The sequence below is a fragment of the Scatophagus argus genome, chromosome 18, assembly GCF_020382885.2.
Source record: "Scatophagus argus isolate fScaArg1 chromosome 18, fScaArg1.pri, whole genome shotgun sequence".
NCBI classification, from domain to species: Eukaryota; Metazoa; Chordata; class Actinopteri; family Scatophagidae; genus Scatophagus; species Scatophagus argus.
In genome coordinates, this window is record NC_058510.1 from 1,065,402 (window position 1) to 1,085,080 (window position 19,679).

Below are 19,679 nucleotides of genomic sequence, written 5' to 3' on the forward strand. Positions count from 1 at the left end.
TGGGGACTGACGCTCAGACTTCCTTCTCCGCCTCCTCATTTCAGGAATTCATGCCTTTCCGTGAGACCTACATGACTGCTTTCAAAAATGACATTGAATACAGCCAGCTGGTACTTCACACCACAGCTGTCCTCCAAAGCAACAAATTCATGCAGGTAATCCAACAAAGCAAAAGCTGCATTTCTGGAATTGGACTTTGGGTTGCATAATGCAAACAAAAGAACTCACTGTGGGGCGGTGGGGGGTTGTGTTTCTTTCCAGCCTCTTCTGGCCAGAAAGAACGAGCTGGACAAACTGAGAAAAGAGGTCAAGGAGCAGTGGCAGAGAGAGCAAAAGAAGATGGTGAGTCGATTGACATAAAGGTTGCATTTTGAAGAGGGCCACACACAAACACACACAGGGTCTAAAGTTGACCAGGGAGCTCGTTCCAACAATGCTCTTGAGTCGTGCAGCCCACCAGGATCTCCACCCTGCTCTGAGCTTCTTTACTGATCTTTCTGTCGTAGCTACAGGATTCATGGCTATTTAACATTCTGTTAACGTTCTGAAGCTCCCACGCTAAAGTAACACTGCTGAAAAAGCTGCTTGGATAAACTTAAAAAGGCATATTTAAGGATTAGGATTTAGTTTGTTGCGTTCTGTGTGCACCTTCAGCACGAGGCGGACAACGCTCTGAGGAAGGCCCGGCTGCTGCAGGCCCAGCGGCACGAGGAGTATGAGAAGGCCAAGGTGTCCACCAGCCGCCTGGAGGAGGAGCAGATCGCAGGAGGTGGAGGAGGAGGCAGCGGAGGAGCAGCCACGGCCAAACAGCTCGAGAAGAGGCGCAGGCTGGAGGAGGAGGCCCTGCAGAAGGTACAGCACATCCTGTTTGTTAACAAAAAGCTGACTTCTGCTGACTTCAGTTTGGTTTATTAAAGTTTTGGTGATCTAAGTGCATTACACCTGTACACCTTCTTCAAGCTGCAAATACACACAAGTACTACACACACATACTGCAGTTTTTCTGAGCCTGAAGTCAGATCATCACGTTACCAGTGAAATGAATTGTCTTTTCCTCTGTCTGCAGGCGGAGGAGGCCAGAGAGCACTGCAAAGCCTGTCAGATTGATGTCGGGGAGAAGAGAATCGAGTTGGCCAGCACCAAGAGTGAGATCATCACTCAGATCCGAGAGATGGTCTCCCAGTGCGACCTCACCCTCAAAGCTGTACGTTCTCGCTGCTGCGCTGTAAACGTTTCCCAGGTTTAAACAGCTTGAATGAAAGAACATCAGCATCTGAGACAGGCTGATGTGGAGCCCTGAGGTGCAGGTGAATGTCGTTTCTTCCTCGTTGCAGGTGACGGTCAACTGGTTCCAGCTCCAGCAGGCCCAGGTCGTATCCCTGCCTGTCAACCACCAGAGTCTGTGTGAAAACGCCAAACTGTACGAGCCTGGCCAGCGCTACATCGACTTCGTCAGGAGTCTGCCCACTGATGGGCCTCACCTCGAGTCGCACTCCTTTGATTCAGGCGCGACACAAAACGCAGGGTGAGCCGTCGGGATGCTGCCGCCGAGAAACACATGGCTGATGTCTTCACTCTGAGGGTTTAACAAGTTAATCTGGATTCTTCATAAAATCAGCAGTGGGTGTTGAAAGAAAAGACACAGTTGATTAGCATTTTTGTCCTGCAGACAGCGAAAATTGTAATGTCCGCAGTGAGGCCACCATCTGAAGGGATGGCTGTCAGAATTGGTTTTATTTCATTGTGTAGCGTTACTGATTATCCAGTTACTTTTATCTCAGCAGCTTAAAGCTTGGAGTGTGTGTGACCATGGATATTTATGTGTGGTAAACCAGTGGTCGTAGCTGCACTGACACAAAGTGTTCTGCGGTCCTGCCGACCTCACTGCAGAGAGGAGGGAGGGATGGAGGGAGTGAGCTTGTTTTGGAAAGAGTAAAAACAAATGGGTTGGCCCGGGCTTCCTGCGGAAATGACTGCGGTCACGGGAGAGAGGCGCTGGGGCGGTGGGCTTACCGTCAATACAGACGTCTGTGTTCAGTAGCTTTCAAACCACACACACACACACACAGAGTACTTTGTTCTTCCTTAGTTTTCTATCCCCCACCCTCCAACTGTGATTCTCCTGATCAAAAGAGTTCAGCTTTGTAGAGGAAATGAAACTTACACACACACACACACACAGCGCTGGGCTTCATAAGGTTAAATATAGACTGCTGACCTACATACTGTACATTGTGAGCTGCAGTGTGACACTTCCATTAACAGCTGGGCACAGTCAGTGTGAGTCACTTAATCATCGTTAAACTCTGCTGCCTTTGATGGTGAGGTGGAGCTTATCTCACAACATCGTGATTATTCAGGGATCTTTTCAGCACTGATAGAATTAGGAAATGTTCTTGGCATAGGAAACACAGACAGATCAGATTTAAGATCTGAGGAGAGGAATGTTTACGCTACGCAAATATCACAGCCTGAATTGTCGTCCGGTCTTAAATGTTGATGCTGTGAAATTTCCACTGTAGCCAGAAAACCACACAAAACTGGACTGACTGGAATAGCAGTGCTTTGCTTGACCTGTTAAAGGCTGCTATTGTGTGGTTTATCCAGAATGAGCCCTCTGAAACAAATACAAGTTACTTCGTATTCCACCTAAACATGAGGAACTTCTCCACAAATGCTCAGGGTGTCTACAGTGTTCTGAGGTTACAGCACCTGTGTGTGTGTGTGTCAGTTTACTATCAATAAGGTCGTTTTAAAGCCAGTGTTTCTCTCTCTCCAGGATGCCTTTCAACAAGCGCTCGCTAAGCGGCAGCCACTCGTCCCACAGTAACCTGTCGCAGGCATCCGTCACTTCCGACCTGCTTGGTGCAGACGACCTCGAGAGTCACGTCAGCGGCCAACACGCCAAGATCGTGGAGAGGCGATCCAACTGCAGCACTGACATCCAGGGTATGCAGGCTGAAACTGTTTGACAGTCACAGTGGGACAGACAGACATGGTGCTGTACACTGAAGTGGAAATGTTCAAAGAAGACAAAGATCAATCTGAATAGTAGAATTTTATTTTCAACTTTTCTGGACATATTCGGACATGAGAATAATGCCGAAAAATACGATATTTTGACTGAGATGACGGCTCATGAGAAGATGAGAAGATATCAGCAGTAATCAATAGTAAATGTTAATAATTGCCTATTGGCCTTTAGACTTTGCCGGTTGATTGGACAGTAACGGTGTGTGTTTCTGTTGTTTGATTCATTTCAAGGGTCATTCAGTAATCTGTGATTTTAATCTGAATGTAACGTCATGACATTGTTATAATTTGTTTTGTTTTAATGCAGCACTTCGGATTCGTCCGTGGGCCTCAGGTGGCCAGGGTGGAGGGATGTGCAGCGATTCAGAAAGTGCAGGAGGGAGCAGCGAGTCCCGATCCATGGACTCGCCCACTGCCAGTCCAGGTAGAGCAGTTCAGCTTTGTTTACCTGACCTAGTTTCTTCATTTGTCTTTAGCTTTTTCCTAATTAAATCCTTTAAATTCATTTTTCAAGTGTTTTGAAGTGTGCAGGTTCCTTATGAAAGGAGTAGAATCCATCCAACTGAGCCAAGAGGTGTTTAGATTTTTATCTAATCTTTAGCTGTAATTGTCTGCATGAATCTTTCAGCTATCAAGGATTGTGTTTACTTCCTGTCAGTCTTCTGTATTTGCCAGCTGGAGAGTCAAATCACCTGTTTTTCCACAGTTCCATGGAGCTCTAACTATCAGGTGTAATGAGATGACAGACAGGAGTGACATTCCTCAACGCTGACTTTCTGAAGTGCCCCTGGGGCCTGCAGACACTTTTGATTTGTGAACTTTATGTTCACCCAACTTTGTTGCTGCGTTATCATGTAGCTTGGCAAACGCTGACAGAGGTGTCTCTTTGTTGAACAGCTCTGTTAGTCTACAATACACAAAAAAACATTAAATAGCAGTTGGTGCTTCTCATGTTTTTATGTTTTCACACATGGTTAGAAAGATCAGGACTGTCCTTGGCTGAGTGATGATGGTAGATACACTTCTAGAAATCATCACACTGGTAAAAATGAGTCGTTATTTTCAGTTTGATTAAAGTACCTGTAACCCCCACAGTGTGAACGGTGTAGGGATTCATCTGTAATGAGCCTCCTTATTGGGCTCATTAGATCATTCACAGGTCTAATTCATCAATCAGCAAAAGTGTGAATCACCAACATTCCTCTGCTGGGGGCTTATCAGGATTGAGTCCACCACGCCTTCTTCATTTGACACATTAAAGAAAGTTGTTTCAGTCCAGTTGCACTCACTGCCACTACTGTACTGTAGACCGCAGCAGCCTGATAAAAACAAAGAGTCGTGGAGATGTGGGCTCACTGGTGTGTCCTGTCTTACTGCTCAGGAGACTTCAAGAGGAGATTACCAAGAACCCCCTCCACTGGCACCATGTCGTCTGCTGATGACCTGGATGAGAGAGAGCCTCCCTCTCCCTCTGATAACGGTGAGTCAGATACTTTTTCTGCACTTCCGTTTTATCTGTTAACAGCCTGCTTTGTTTCCACTTCCTGTTTCTCAGTGGGATTCAGAAATATTTCTAATGTCCTCTAATGACGCTGTTTGTTGCTTCTCTCTCTCCACTCTGCAGGTTTAAGTGAGATGGTAATTGAAACAGCCAGCTCCCCAGGTCCCTTCAGGAACACCCAGATGTCCAAGGCTGCTCAGACCCACAAGCTGAGGAAGCTCAGAGCGCCGTCCAAGTGTCGCGAGTGCGACAGCCTGGTGGTGTTTCACGGAGCTGAATGCGAGGAGGTAACCTTGGTTTCTTTTTTTATTTTGTTTCACAGCTAAACACGATCCACTTAAAAAATGTAGTGAGGCCACAGCATTTGAGACCACTGCCAAAGTCTCACAGTGGCCTCTTTATCAGTCCTGGTGAGCAAAAATCAAACAAAACAAAAGGGACGGAGCACCTCCTTCCCTCATCAAAACCTCTGAATAAGGTTGGAGCTGGACACGAGCTCTCCTCAGAGACCGAATCCAGCAGCTGGTCTCAGTCAGAGAACGGCCGGTGAAAACTGAAGTCTTTTTGTTTGTCTTCTCAGGAGTGCCCTCTGTTACCCCTGCACCCCCTCATCCGTTTATTTTAGATCCAGTTTCTTTTTTTTGTTAGATACACCGGCTATGCACAAGACAATGACAAAAAGCTGCTTTTTAAAAATTCTGGTAGACACATTGACAAGACCAGAATGAAACTCTGCAGTGTTCTGGAATCTTTCCCTGGCATTGGTTCAGCAGGTCACTATGAAGCATCTGTCAGCTTTTTGGTCTAAATTCAAAGACAAGTTCACAATCAAACTGGGGTCTGTCAGGGGTCGTGTTTACCGAATATTTTCCATCACTCATCTGTCATCCATCATTTTGACAGATTGTAGACCGCCTGCTGTTGACCCCATGTTGTTGTCTTGCTTAGTGGTTCCTAAATGTTTTTATGTCGAAGACCCCTAAACTGACACAAATGAGACTGCGGTCCCCAACGGATGAGAGCTTGAAGTCCATGACCAAAAGGGTCGCATATTTCGTCATTGTGTTACATATGAATGGAATTTTATCTTTTTACTGGGACCCCCTGGAACCCTCTGAAGCACCCGGTTGTGTCAACTCTTCTTGTGTTGCTTCTCGCTGTGTGAAAAATGTTAAACTCATAATTGAAGTGTGTGTCCACGTTTGCAGTGTTCGTTAGCCTGCCATAAGAAATGTCTGGAAACCCTGGCCATCCAATGTGGGCACAAGAAGCTTCAGGGGAGGCTTCACCTCTTCGGCATCGACTTCACACAGGCAGCTAAGAACAGTCCAGACGGCATCCCCTTCATCATACGCAAGTGTACATCAGAGATTGAGAACAGAGCGCTCAACATCAAGGTATTTTCAGTCAAATATGAGAGAGAAAATATGAGGTTTCAGCCACTTCAAACTGAAGATGATTCAATACTGTGACTCAAAATACAACTTTTGCATGAATTTGTTTTAAATGGCGAAAACATATTGGTCGATCTCTACTTTAAACGTACATACCGTACATGTTTTTGTGTCTTTGGTGTATTTTGTTACTACTCTTCTACTGTGTTGCGCAGTTTTTCCATGGTGATCTTGAAGATCGCATCTAATTTTCTTTTGTTGAATGTTTTTTATTCTTGTGCTGTGAAGGGGATCTACCGCGTGAACGGTGCCAAGTCTCGAGTGGAGAAGCTGTGCCAGGCATTTGAGAACGGCAAGGACCTGGTAGAGCTCTCTGAACTTTATCCCCACGACATCAGCAACGTGCTCAAACTCTACCTGAGACAGGTGGGCTGCTTCTCCAACCTTTTCCTGAACATAACGAGTATCTGCTTCTGCCTGCCAAGCCAGTGCAGTGGTATTTATTTATCTTTGTTTGTTTTGGGTATGTCACACTGGCCTCTCATCCTCTTATTTCTAATTTTGTCCCACTTGTCTATTTACTTTCTCTGTTTATTATTAAACTTCCTTGGTTCATTATTTTTCCATCATTTCCTCTGCAGCTTCCAGAGCCGCTCATCCTGTTTCGCTACTACAATGACTTTATTGGTTTGGCCAAAGAGAGCCAGAGTATCATTGTGGAGGAACTGGAGGCCCTGAGGCTCAGTCTCACGCCGGTGGCACCAGCCCAGATCAGCGTGGAGCTCAACCGGGTCCTCTTCAAGATCAAGGACCTGTTGAGGCAGCTGCCACCAGCTCATTACAAGACTCTGCAGTTCCTCATAGAGCATCTGCACCGGTAAGACAGCCTCAGTCACTTTGCTGAACACATTACTAAGATGCTCATTTTACAAGAAAGAGAGTCTTAGACTTTAGCTTTCATTCTCCAGGGTGACAGAGCAGTCAGAGGAGAATAAGATGACAGCCAGCAACCTGGGCATCATCTTTGGTCCAACACTGATCAAACCAAGGCAGGCGGACGCCGAAGTTTCCCTTTCCTCCCTGGTTGATTACCCGTATCAGGCACTCATTGTTGAGCTCCTGATCAGACACTACCAGATGGTCTTTGACACCCCCCTCAGTCCCCTGGGCAGCTCCTCGCCTGCCGAGATCGAAGCCCAGCCCCGCCTCACCCAGCAGGAGAAAGAGCAGCGGCTGAGCAGGCACTCAAAGTCGCTGGGAGACATCAAGGAGGTAATTTTCAAGCTAAAAGTCATGTTACATCGATATCATGTACTGCACTTTGTTTTGACTTTGTTTTCTGTCCTTATTCATACCATTACAGCAGAGCTCTAAGGTGTATAAGAGGCATTCCTCTATAATTCCTTCTTCACACTTACTGGCTGAGGTTCAGGAGACCACACCAAGCCTCGATGGGAAAGACTTTGAACCTGGTCAGTATTGCTACAAAGCTAGGTAACCAATAGAAAGCATTGTAACCAGGCCATGTAACCATGCTGGATTTTGTCTATGCTATACGTTCTGAAGTTATTTCACTCCGTATGTTAACGTCCAATCTCTTGCTAATCTCTATTAAAAGCTGATGAAGTGGATTCAGAGACCTTCAATGGGGTTATGTTGTCAAGCACCCCCGAGGTCCCAAAACCAGCTGAGAGAGGCCTCAGTCGTTCTCAGCACATCACTGTCACCAGGGTCCAGCTCCGGCACCCTCGTGGCAAACTGTCCTCACGCCCAGTGAGTATGCCGGCTGAGCAGATACTGAACCGAGTCCACGAGAATAACAACCGCAACAGCAGGGACCAACGTGACAGGAAAGGTGGCAGCTGTGAGCAGTCCATCGAAGAGGTGGATGAAACGGAGAACACAAAACTGCGAGTGAGCACACATTATCGGAGTACATTTATCGACACCCAGACTTTACGCAGGACTTGGGACAAACAGTATAAACATGAAGTTACTTCCAAAACTGTCAAAGTTGTGGCCAGTTCGTCCACAGAGAGCTCAGCTGAGGACACCAACAACTTACCAGCTTCTGTGCCCTTGTCCTCAAGCTTCTCCCTCGGAGGTTCTGGGAGCACTGTTGGCACCATCTACCCCAGCAGACCATACACTGTTGCAGTGCGACCCAGCAGGACTTTAAGAAGGGAGGACAATGTGACCAAGTACAACTCTGTTGTGAAAGCTTTCAGGGCTCCCAGAACTCTTCAGCCTCCCCCAGGGACCTTTTACAAGCCTCCATCAGGGAGCAAAGCGCTGCAGAACTCTTCGCTAGCTAACAGCGCTGAGGAAGAGGATGAGGAGGAAGAGGACGATGATGATGATGAGGAGGAGGAGGAGTTGGGGATTGAGATAGAGGTGTCTGTAGATGAGCCCCTTGAGGAAGACATTGAGCCTGAGCAGGCAGCCATGTCTCCCAGCTCAAGCCCTGAGGAACTTGGCCAAAACCAGGCCAAACCAGTGTATCAGAGACTCAGGTCCCGACGCCTCCAAGAGGTCGAACATCGAGAGGCTCATTTTGTGTAATCATCTGGGCCGTCAGAGGTCTAAAAGACAGAACTCGAATGTGAACAATGTCTGCCATATTCGGTTGCATGACAACCCTGCTAAGACGGTTTCCAGACACACTGAGATTGTTGGCACTGTGTGGACAATGAAATGTACCTTTTCCTTCTCAAAAGGCAAACAAGATGCACTTAAAATTCTGTATATTTTTAACATGATTCACCACCAATATTTCATTTACCAATCACTCGCTCAGTACATGCTGTCAGAATATTTATAAGTCTTTTTGAAACTGTGCAATTACATTTGAATATTTTGTAAGTTCTTACAGGCTCCCTTTCTGTATATATTTATATACCAAAAAGCAGTTTGAATTTTTACAGTAGCCACAATATTGAACATAGTTTGGTGCACTTACACATCAATAATCATTCACAAATCTTTTCTGAGTCATGTTTACTGTGAGTCAGGATGTTTTTAAACATTACATTTAGGTTAAGACTAATCATTTTGCTAATAACTTGTGTATAAATCAATATATTGACCTTATCTGTACTGGTGTTTGGTAATGTTATGAAGCACCAGTAGCAAAGGGTATACATCCACTTGTTTTTGTACTGTTGAACTTGTATCTGAAAAGCTTTTAGAGGTGCCACTGGATTGTATAATGGCATTATCTTTCTTATTTTAAGATAACATTTCTTCATAGCCAAAGCTGTTTTTCTTTTTACAACTGAAGTAGTTTTATCAGTAAACTAAACCTTACAGGTTCTTTGTAATTAATCAGAAGTACATTGTTTATTTAAACTGTATCTGTTTTTCATGGTAATGCGTGAAGTTGACAGAATGTTGAAAAGTTCAGTCTAAAACAGGTACAAGAAAACAAACACCCTTTTGTAACTTATTAAAATATATCTGACCACCTCCACGATGGTTCTCTTTTTCTTCTTCTTCAGATATTTACAGGTGCAGTTTGTAAGATACGGCAACAATTTTGGTTTAAAACACAGAAAAAAACGGCACATATTACCACCAGTTTATGAAGAAACACCAGTGTTGATATTGTGTCGGAGAAGCGGTGGTTAGCATGCTAACCAGCTAGCCCGGGCCCATCCTGTCTGGAATACCGCTTTGTGCCCGCTCGTTTCACGGGCATACGGGCGGCAAGTTCGAAAAGCTTTAGCGACCGTTTCTCCTCTACTGCCACACCTCTCTCTTGTTCCTGCCTACCGTGTCTTCTCGTCGCAGGAATCTTAATCCTAGTCGGACCTGGTGAAGTCAAACTGTCCTCTGCCGGTCTCAGTCTGGTGTTCTCAAGGAGGCTGCTGCGATAAGCCCGTTTCCGCGCTGACTCTGCCCGTGATTCGAGGTTGCGGTCCATGCACAGCCGCTAGCTCCATGGCTAAGCTAACGGTAGCTTTAGCTACAGTCAAACACTGCACTGCGGCTAACAGCATAGCCAGTCGACGCATACGTGTGCTCCTTATGTTTGAAGATTTTGTTGAAAAAATAAATTAATAAAATTGTGTAAAAAAATAAGTTAATGCTGTTGTTTAACAATGGCAGCTTTACTCTCAAGGCACAGACTGTACATTTGTGTCAAAGTGTAATCAAAATGATTGTTATTATTCTTTATCAGTGGTAGGATTATAACTGAGGATTATACACTGTAACGCAGGTGGTTAGGTCATGTAGGCGTCTACAAATGGGCAAGAGTGTTAGCGTCTCCCAGCACTGAGAAAGGAGATTAAATCAATCTGCTTAACTGTTCACAAGGTCTGGATTCTAGCTGTGTTAGCAACCCCTGAAGAGCTCTCGGCTAAATATGTGGTGCTTTATTTGTTAGCTATCAACCTGCGGCGCAAGTGTTCTTTTGAGGTAAGAGCCATGCTCTGACATTTAGTATACAGTATGTAAAATTAGAGAGGTTGTAGACGTGAAGTTGCATAATAGCTGACCTATTAACGTTTATTTTGTTACATGTACTGAGAATACTATTGAGAATTCATGGACTGTGGATCAGTGTGTAGTGTTTGAGCTCATTAACCTTATTGCAGACCAACTGCGAGCCTTCACATGGAGCACCCACTGGATGAATGGACCAACACCTCATCCACACAGTTTAACTTTCCAAGTTCCAAAGATTTTTTTTTTTTCAAGATACATGTTTTAGCTTTATCTATCTTAGTATTGCGCACTGGTTGAATACAGGTTTGTTGGCTGGTGCCAGCCCCTGCGGGGGTCAGGACGAGGAGCCATGGGGGCAGGAAGACAAGTCAGACTCCTGCTGTGGAAGAACTGGACCATCCGCAGGAGGCAGAGGGTAAAATCCTCTCATCCATCAATTACACACTGATGTCTGCAGTTAGCTAAAATAACTCCAGCCACTGGGGGAATGTGACACAGGACATTTACTCACATTAATACATTTACATTGTAGTAAAGTACAAATACAAAACTTTATACTTCTATGACACCACAGGGGTGAATATCGCACTTTTACTGCATTTGGCTGCCAGCTTTAGTTACTTTTTTGGAAGACAAACGTACAAACCATGTATGTCCAGATGTGTGGATGCTGAATGTGTGTGATAAACTGAAGGATGGTGCATGGATAAGTTCTCCTCCTTCTTCAGCTGAATGAAATCTTTAAAAAGCTTCTTGAGTGAGCTGAAAAAGCTTCGTCACAAAGCTGAAAACAGGCTGTTTTTCTGAGCTCATGAGTCGTGTTTCTCACAGGACAGCCTGGATTCATATGTGATAATCTAATAGAGTATGATGCACTGCTGTAGATCAGAAGAGCCAACAACTAACAAAATGCAGAGGACTGTTTTCATAGTGTGGTATTAGAACATTACATTAGTGAAGGATCTGAATGCTTCTTTTAATGCATTCAGGTGTGCATTCAACTTTGCATTTGTGCCTTTATCCACTCATCATCGTCTCCTTGTCTTCAGAGTTTAGTTTTTTCAGTGTGATGTTAAATGGGCTTTGGTTAACTTCTGAATAACTCACTTGGAAAATTTGTTTTATGAAATGTGTGTTGTTACCTTCAACCAGGTGCGTTTCTTCATGGAGATCATGTGGCCTGTTATCCTGTTCATGGGACTAGTGTGGCTAAGAAGAGTGAATCCACTGTACCGTCAGCATGAATGTGAGTAAAATATCCCTGTGTGACCCACGGCATCCTGATTCATTAATATTCCTGACTGAAAGCCAACAGTGTCTCCTCTGCCTCAGGCCACTTTCCCAACAAGGCCATGCCCTCCACAGGGCTCCTGCCATGGATCCAGGGAATCTTCTGCAATGCCAATAACCCTTGTTTTCAATACCCCACCCGCGGTGAATCTCCTGGCCTGGTGTCCAACTACAACAACTCCATGTAAGCAGCACCCTGTGCTCGTGGAGGGAGTCATTGAGGTGTCCGGTTCCTCAAACATTTGATCTGAGATGAGAGGAGTTATTGAACAGAGTCAAAGAGAATACATTTAAATGTCTCTGGATTACTTGTGTGCAGTATGTGCATATGATCATATGTGAGTGGGACTGCTGTTAATATGTTGTTAAACAAGCCTAAATGTGTGTGATTGGCTCCACAGTCTGGCTCGGTTTTACTCGGATGCTCAGGAGCTTCTTTTTAGTGACCCAGAGTTTTTGCAGCTTGGTCGTCTCTGGAGGGAACTGAATGCCATGAGTAACTTCATGGACACCCTGCGCACTCGTCCTGAACAGATCTCAGGTCGGTGTTCCAGCCTTTCATCAACATACTGTGAAAAACATAATTGCCTGAAGAGGCAAACCCAGTCAGGTTGTTTTGGCCGTTTGATGCACTGCATGATGAATTCACCAAAGGATTTTGTTTTCAGGTACTTTTCCAAATGTTTTGTTGTCGCATTTTGTGAAAATCTTGTAATGTTAACGTACAGGGTTTTGTGTGCTAATGATGGACAATAAATGCCAAGTCATGGTCTTTAGAAGCCGTCATCTGGTCAAAAACTACGTCAGTCTACATCATATGTCACACGGTCTGTCTGTGTATCTACACGGCTTAACAGGATTACATCACATGGTTTAAAGGCCCGTAATGTAATCTGCTTACTTTCACCAACAGCGTGTTGTGTTTCTGGGTTTCTCATGGAACACCATGCTAACTGCTCATGTAAACATATACGTTCCACTTAAATCTGTTCTGTATATACAGCGTGTTGCCCTGCTGGCAAAATAAACCAGGATGATGGGAGTGGAATGAGGCTGAGTGCTTTCCAGCCTGTGAATGATTACGTCTCTTTGCTCTCAAGGAGAAATATGTCGATGAAGCAACAAAGCTAACAGAGATGTTATCCACAAAAGTTCCCATGAGCCCCGGAAAGAAAATTAAATCATCTTGAGAACCCAGTTATGTAATTGCTGAAAATGAAATGGTTGTGGATATAGTTTGACATTTTTGGAAATTCACGTCTTACGTCTTCCTGGTTTGGAGATACATGACAGCATCGATAAACCTTCTCATATCTGTCCTCTGAATGTGAAGCTACGGCCTAATATAGTCTAAGAGGTTACAGATTACTAGTTCCCCCGTGGAAATGTAATAAGTAATTGTTTTTTTAAGCCATTTTTAAGGTAGCTTGTTCCATTTGACTGTTTCTTGTCATGAACAGAGATGGACCATAAACTGATGATCATTACATTTATTTTGTATTTTAATTATGTAGCACTCTTAACTAGTTACTCCCCAAACTCTGCCACGGTTAGCTTAGCTTAGCTTAAAAGACAGGAAGCAGCTGATCACACATCGATCTGATATCTCCGCCAGAAAAGGGAAGAACAGAAGTCACTTATTGTCAAGTGTTGTCTTTATTGTCTAATTGTTCATGTCCGCAATTATGTTCACTTATGTCTGGAAACTTTGAGAACCAGCCTCACCAAGCAGTTCCCGTCGACAGACACGGTTTGAGGTTGTCATTTATCATGTTGGCTAACTGGACCAACAGGCTGACAGTTGTTTGCTTTTGGAAACCAATGTTTTCCCCATTTCCTCTCCCATTCTTGCTTCTCATGGGAATTTCATCGCGAGGCAAGTCAGCGTAGGGCAGAACCTGGACGCAGGCCACAGCAGCACTTTGCTTGGCAGAGTCAACTCTATACATGCACAGACAGGTCACAGGAAATAATGAGTGTCCTCATCCTATGTTCATGTCCTGTTAGTGCAACAGATTTGTCTCAGCTTGCCCAAAATATGTGCCACTAAGTATCCATATTTTCACAGCTTATCCACTGTGCTCCGCTTGAACATGTGTTGTTAGACACAGTCAGTAAACTCAACACCACATGAATGAATGGTTAATGAAAAGCAGCATGATCTGATGAGTTCTCTTTGTGGTGACTGCGACCGTCTACTGTCATCATACGAGCTTCCTGTGTCTGTGCAGGTCGAGGAGTAAAGGTGGAGATGATCCTAAAGGACGATGAGACACTGACGTCATTCCTGCTGAGAGACGTTCCCTTGACAGCGTCTGTGGTGAATCAGCTCGTCGGTGCTCAGATCAGGCCTGAACAGGTAAACACACACACGCAGCAGGTTTGCTACACATACAAAGTGTAGCGTGAAGTCAGTAACTGAAGACGTTTATGTGTTGTCACAAACAAAGAAGACCGAGCCGACATTTTATATTTCACACTGTACTAAAGCAAGTGATTCAGTAATGCTTTCTATAAAGACCACATGTATGGTACATTCTGTGTGCCTTCGTAGTGTTAGTTTCTGATGCCCTTTGTTAACAATCATAGAAAGTTATAGTTGTGACTGAGGCTTATGATAACTGTAGGAAGAAGTCGTATTATGGTACAACAGTCCAAGCACTGACATGATAATCACTTATGAAGCAGCACAGATTCTTTGCAGTGCATACAAACATACCCGATGATAAGCAGCAGTCCTCAGTGGAGCTGATTGTTGAGGTGTGTTAGGTGAGTATAGGTAGTCATAATACACTGTGAGTGCTGTCATAACGCCTTATAGATGCAGTCCTCAAAGTGTTACTGGTTGTTCTTCAAGTAAAGACTTGTTCCCTCTGCAGTGTTCCTGGGAACATCTGCTTCATTATCGTGTTTGATTGTGTGACGATTGTACTGGTGTGTTGTGTGTGTGACGAATTTTTCTGGCTCAGTGGTGGAATAAATTTCTCTTCCTGTGTCTGACTTTGTGCACGTGGCCCCAGTTTGCCTTTGGGGTTCCAGCCTTACACTTAAAGGACATCGCCTGCAGCCTGAGCCTGCTGGAGCGATTCCTCGTTTTCCCGAGTCGCCGAGGACTCTACGCTGTCCGCAATGCCATGTGCATCCTCACCCCACAGCGACTGCAGATCATCGAGGACAAATTCTACGCCAACGTTGACTTCTTCAAGCTCTTCCGGCTGGTCAGTTTCAGCTGGGATTCAGAGGGCTGAGAAGGTTGTTAGTACGATAGTATTTATAGGACTGGAAATGTCTGCCAAAGGTGCATATGACAGCAGTTACGCACTGCTTCATCCCACAGGTCCAGGAAGACGTCATATTTTAGACATTCAGTGTATCAGCTCCTAGTTTCAGTCACATCAGCATCAAAACTTAACATGCTCACACAGGCCTATAAACAACTGGCAGGGTTTTATAAGTGCTCTGTCTCTCAGGGTGGGACAGTTATTTCTCAGAGAAAGTTGGCTTTGAGCCTGCAATAAATAAAGTCCTGATAAAACTCGTAATACATCATTCTGCAGCAGATAAGCATGAGAGGTACATGCTTTAGCATGTTGTGGAATGTGGTATAGACTGGATTACATGAAGAGTGGTTATAACGATATGATCATTTAAATAAACAACCAGATGTTTTTTCAGCTATGGTTTCTACATATTTTAATAACTCCTGCTGTTTTATTAGAAACAGCAGTTTTGTGCAGGATTTGATTAAGTTTCAGACCTCTAATCCAGTTCTGCTAATATCCAATAATTATTTACCCTCCTGTCTGAGTAACTTAATACTTTAGAAACACTGCAAACAAACTTTATTTCAACAAAATGAACACAATTTCAACATAACAAAACTGAGCGAATGAACTTAGTTGCAGAAATTGCTCTGAAGACTTAATGACATGTAATGGCAGCATCGTTCCTCTGACTTGATGAAGAGTGTGCTGCAGCTCTGTGCTTTAAATAGCTCCAGCAGCCGACGTGTGAAACAACCATAAGCGTTAGCTGAGCTGACTTGTCTGTAATTAGCTTAGTGAAGAGACGCTCCTCTCTTTAGTAATCACAGGGCGCTGAGAGTAAACACGGCCACAGCGAGACAGGCGGCAACAACGGCCGCCCTCTGCCTTCACCTCATCCAGGCGCTGTGCACAAAGACGTTCAGTTGTCTGTCTGTCTGCACATCTGTCCCTGCCGCTGGGACTGACAGGACTTCTGAAAGCCTTTCCATTTCAATACACACAAGCACATTGAGACAGGAAACGTCAAAGTGTGAGGATGTCTGGAGCACTGCAGAAAACACAGCAGCTCTTTGCTTTAGCATATGGAAATGTCTCATGAAGTCATTTCAGAATGTAGATGAATTATAGAAAACTCGATTAATTACTGCATACTGTGTGATTCAGTTATGTTCCCTCCACCCAAGGGTGAGAAAATCTTCAGGGTGCAGGCCAAGCCGTGATTTGCATTCACATAATGATGTGCTGTTGCATAATGAAGATTCTTACTGCAAACTGCAGTCTCCTGTTCTCAATTTTCTTGCCTGTTTAGTCTGACTGATACACACCAGACTGCAGGGACATGTCAGTGTTTAGATAATGTGAGCTCTCCTGCAGTCTTTAAATGTCTGGATTTTCTTCCCTGAATGCTGGGTGCAAAATCACCTTTGCATCAGGGGAGTTCAGAGCGACGAGACCCACCAGAAAATTCAATTCAATTTTCAATTCAGTTTATTTATATAGCGCCAATTCACAACAAAAATTATCTCATGACACTTTCCAATTTGAGCAGGTCTAGACCAAACTCTTTAATTAAGTTGTAAATAGAGAGAGCCCAACATTCACACGTTTAGATGTTATCCTAATGGACGATATGGATTAGGAAAGATATGAAAAGATAAATTTCATGCTCGTCTCAGTGAAGTGAGTTAGGGAAGCCTTGTTTGTTTTACAGAGGCTGGACTGCAAAGAGCTGAAAAGCTGAAAGTCTTGAGGAACTTTGGCCTTTTTTTGTCCAGTATCTGTCTGTGCTCTCTGCGCTCTGATTGGCTGAATGTATGTATATTAGGGACAGATGTCTCCTGTGCCGGCTCTGCGTCTTGGCCTCAGCCTGTTTCCTGGACTTTCAGCCCATTGTGTTGTGAACTGGCTTCAGGATCTCTGGGCAAACCAGCAGATCCTCAAGAGAAAGTAGTTCCTAGCAGAGATGTGAATGACCGTGTTCTCGCTCCACTAAATCACGTTTATATCATCAAACCCCCCCATGGTGATCAGATAAATTAATTTATAAATCTGTTTATGATAAAGTTTGTTTGGATGTCAGTGTATAAGTATTCACATTGCAAGAAAGTTTTTGTGTTTCCTTTCCAGCTTCCTCTCGTGCTGGACAATCACTCTGAAGGACTTGACATTCGTCTCTGGGTACGAGTCGTCTCGGCCACCTCGGACAAGCTGCGAGTGGTAAGGCTCAGCCTGCGGCTCCGCTCAAAAGTTCATCGCCTGCTATTTTAAGACGTCAGGAAACAGTTGCTTCCTCTTGCCTGAGTTTTTACGCAAACACAGACAGCAGGGGGATGTCATTTAGTGCGTATGAGGAAGGCTAAATCCAGAACAGGCCTCTTCAACCTCAAAAACACATACATCATCATTATGGGACCATCTCAGTGGAAACAGCGCCGAGGCTGTAAGAACAGGTGAAATCAGCACAGTGTGTGTTTGTCAGTCAGCGTAAGAACATTTTCTCTTCAGCGTTTTGTATTAAGCTGACTTAGAGGATGAGCAGCAGATTCGGTTCAGAGTCTATGACTTACTGTATTTTACTGTATCCAGGTAATCTGTGGTGTATGTGTGTTTTAAAGAGGGTGTGTGGAGACACTTTTGTTTGTTGTGGATGTTTCCATGGGATGTTTAGTGCAGCTGACGGTCCGACATCCTGTTGGCAAGACGCTCGTCTCTGTCTCAGTGACAGACAGACAGGCAGACAGTGTGATGAGTCATCGCTCACCTTTTTAAGGTGCAGAGTGAAGCATTTAGTGGCACATATTCCGTTCAATTCAATTCAGTTCAATTCAATTCAGTTTTGTTTAAAGTGCCAATTCATAACAGAGTTATCTCAAGACATTTTACAGGTGTGTAAACAACACATTCACAAAAAAGCAGAGAATCAGAGAGAAACAGGTCCCAGGGCAAAACCCCACACTGAGTCAGCATTCAGCCACAGTGGAGACGAAAAACCTCCTTTTAGAGGAGACACAGGGAGATGGACAGAGACAGGAGAGGGGGAGAAGTAGCTCTATTTTCAGCTTTGTGTCAATGTATTTTCCAGATAATATAAAGAAACACATAATTCTTCAGTTTATCTGGCTAAATTCAAATAGTTTGTTCTGTGACAGGGCGGCACGGTGGTGCAGTGGTTAGCACTGTCGCCTCATAGCAAGAGGGTTCCAGGTTCGAATCTCGGTCTGGGCCCTTCTATGTGGAGTTTGCATGTTCTCCCTGTGCCTGCGTGGGTTTTCTCCGGGTTCTCGGGCTTCCTCCCACAATACCAAAAACATGCACATTAGGTTAATTGGCTACTCTAAATTGCCCCTAGGTGAGAGTGTGTGGTTATCTGTCTTTGTGTTGGCCCTGCGATTGACTGGCGACCAGTCCAGGGTGAACCCCGCCTCTCGCCCGTAGTCAGCTGGGATAGGCTCCAGCTCCCCCGCGACCCTGACGGATAAGCGGTATAGAAAATGGATGGATGGATGTTCTGTGACATCAGAGCTGCAGTGAATACATGACACCAAATTGTTTGAACCAGAGTCCAACCAGAGTTAATGAATGCTAATGACAAAGATACGTCAATGAAAAGCGCAGTGTTTGATTTTATATTTGACCTGACTTCATATCAGCGTACCAGATTTTTTTCTCATTGTGTGCTTCAAGTCTCTGTGGTCCACCTGACTTTTACTGGCAGAACTCTGGGCTCTTCATCATCATGGACTCGTGCTTCTACTCCACATATCTGTGGAGTAGAAGCACTGTGATTTTAAAATCGATCCTTCTCTGTCGCCCCTCTCTTGTCTCTCCACAGCTGTACCAGAGGAAGAGCTCCAGGGAGCTTCTCCAGGTCATCACTCCTCTCTTCCAGGACGGTCTCACCTTCAGGGAGGTCATGGCCGCCGCCTCCAGCCTGGTGTGTGGATACACTGAGGGCGCTTTCTCCAGAGTCACCTCCTTCAACTGGTACGAGGACAATAACTACAAAGCCTTCCTGGGCATCAGCAGCAGCAGGGCGCAGAGCCGCTACACCTACGATAACAGCAGCAGTAAGTGGAGCCTCTGTCAGATGTCAGAGCTGGCATGTCCCAGTATCAGGCTTTCAGGCTGAGACAAAATGTCTCTGTCCTCCTTTAATTTGTGTTACACATCAGTGGACGTCCTGGACGAGTTTGACTCTCACTTGGTTTGAACTGTAACACTTCAATACATCAACTGTAATAAACAGTAGTGAACAAAACACCAAAACAGATGACATTTGGCAGACACAAAGTAGTAGGATGTGATGTTTTGCAGGGTCCGTCGTCCCCAGCGGTGCTGCGGAGATGCTGTGGGATGTTTATTCTATATGACTGTTTATTCAGTTACCATTTCCACCTCCTCTTCGCTCCCTGCAGCTCCTTTCTGCAACGATCTGATGAAAGAGCTGGAGTCTGACCCTGCCACCAGGATTGTGTGGAACTCAGTGAAGCCCATGCTGATGGGGCGGATCCTCTACGCCCCTGACTCGCCGGCTGTCAGGCACATCATACGAAATGTAAGCAGCACTGGTCACATGGTGGACTCGTGGCACCAGTTGAATACACAGTGAATAAGACATTTTACTTTTCAGGGGTTGTTTTGAAAAAATTGTGGGAGAACTCAGTAGTTTGGAGGATAATTGAAAAAACAAAGATAAAGCTGGCATCTAAAGAAGCGTGAGGAGTTTGGAGTTAAACTCAACCACCT

At 44.7% G+C, this 19,679-nt stretch overlaps 2 protein-coding genes across 10 annotated transcripts in view; both read left to right on the forward strand.

Annotated features, from left to right (window-relative positions):
• The window catches only part of arhgap29a (Rho GTPase activating protein 29a), a 29,560-nt gene extending 20,163 nt beyond the window's left edge, over nucleotides 1-9,397 (forward strand). For 4 of the 7 annotated variants that reach the window (XM_046371843.1, XM_046371849.1, XM_046371848.1 and 1 more), the window contains 15 exons: nucleotides 45-155; nucleotides 262-342; nucleotides 655-852; nucleotides 1,067-1,204; nucleotides 1,335-1,525; nucleotides 2,780-2,949; nucleotides 3,338-3,457; nucleotides 4,415-4,513; nucleotides 4,658-4,821; nucleotides 5,743-5,931; nucleotides 6,217-6,354; nucleotides 6,570-6,805; nucleotides 6,897-7,200; nucleotides 7,292-7,400; nucleotides 7,547-9,397. In XM_046371843.1, the coding sequence (XP_046227799.1) occupies nucleotides 45-155; nucleotides 262-342; nucleotides 655-852; nucleotides 1,067-1,204; nucleotides 1,335-1,525; nucleotides 2,780-2,949; nucleotides 3,338-3,457; nucleotides 4,415-4,513; nucleotides 4,658-4,821; nucleotides 5,743-5,931; nucleotides 6,217-6,354; nucleotides 6,570-6,805; nucleotides 6,897-7,200; nucleotides 7,292-7,400; nucleotides 7,547-8,490 (3,192 nt within the window). In that variant the 3' untranslated portion in view covers nucleotides 8,491-9,397. The remainder of the gene's footprint in view (nucleotides 1-44; nucleotides 156-261; nucleotides 343-654; nucleotides 853-1,066; nucleotides 1,205-1,334; nucleotides 1,526-2,779; nucleotides 2,950-3,337; nucleotides 3,458-4,414; nucleotides 4,514-4,657; nucleotides 4,822-5,742; nucleotides 5,932-6,216; nucleotides 6,355-6,569; nucleotides 6,806-6,896; nucleotides 7,201-7,291; nucleotides 7,401-7,546) is intronic. The other 3 variants (XM_046371845.1, XM_046371846.1, XM_046371844.1) reach the window with 3 other exon arrangements.
• A 136-nt stretch (nucleotides 9,398-9,533) lies between these two features.
• The window catches only part of abca4a (ATP-binding cassette, sub-family A (ABC1), member 4a), a 29,435-nt gene continuing 19,289 nt past the window's right edge, over nucleotides 9,534-19,679 (forward strand). For 2 of the 3 annotated variants that reach the window (XM_046371839.1, XM_046371842.1), the window contains exons 1-10: nucleotides 9,534-10,347; nucleotides 10,681-10,792; nucleotides 11,530-11,623; nucleotides 11,710-11,851; nucleotides 12,069-12,208; nucleotides 13,899-14,026; nucleotides 14,688-14,885; nucleotides 17,061-17,150; nucleotides 18,766-19,000; nucleotides 19,349-19,488. In XM_046371839.1, coding sequence (XP_046227795.1) covers nucleotides 10,727-10,792; nucleotides 11,530-11,623; nucleotides 11,710-11,851; nucleotides 12,069-12,208; nucleotides 13,899-14,026; nucleotides 14,688-14,885; nucleotides 17,061-17,150; nucleotides 18,766-19,000; nucleotides 19,349-19,488 — 1,233 coding nt within the window. In that variant the 5' untranslated portion in view covers nucleotides 9,534-10,347; nucleotides 10,681-10,726. The remainder of the gene's footprint in view (nucleotides 10,348-10,680; nucleotides 10,793-11,529; nucleotides 11,624-11,709; nucleotides 11,852-12,068; nucleotides 12,209-13,898; nucleotides 14,027-14,687; nucleotides 14,886-17,060; nucleotides 17,151-18,765; nucleotides 19,001-19,348; nucleotides 19,489-19,679) is intronic. The other variant, XM_046371841.1, reaches the window with a different exon arrangement.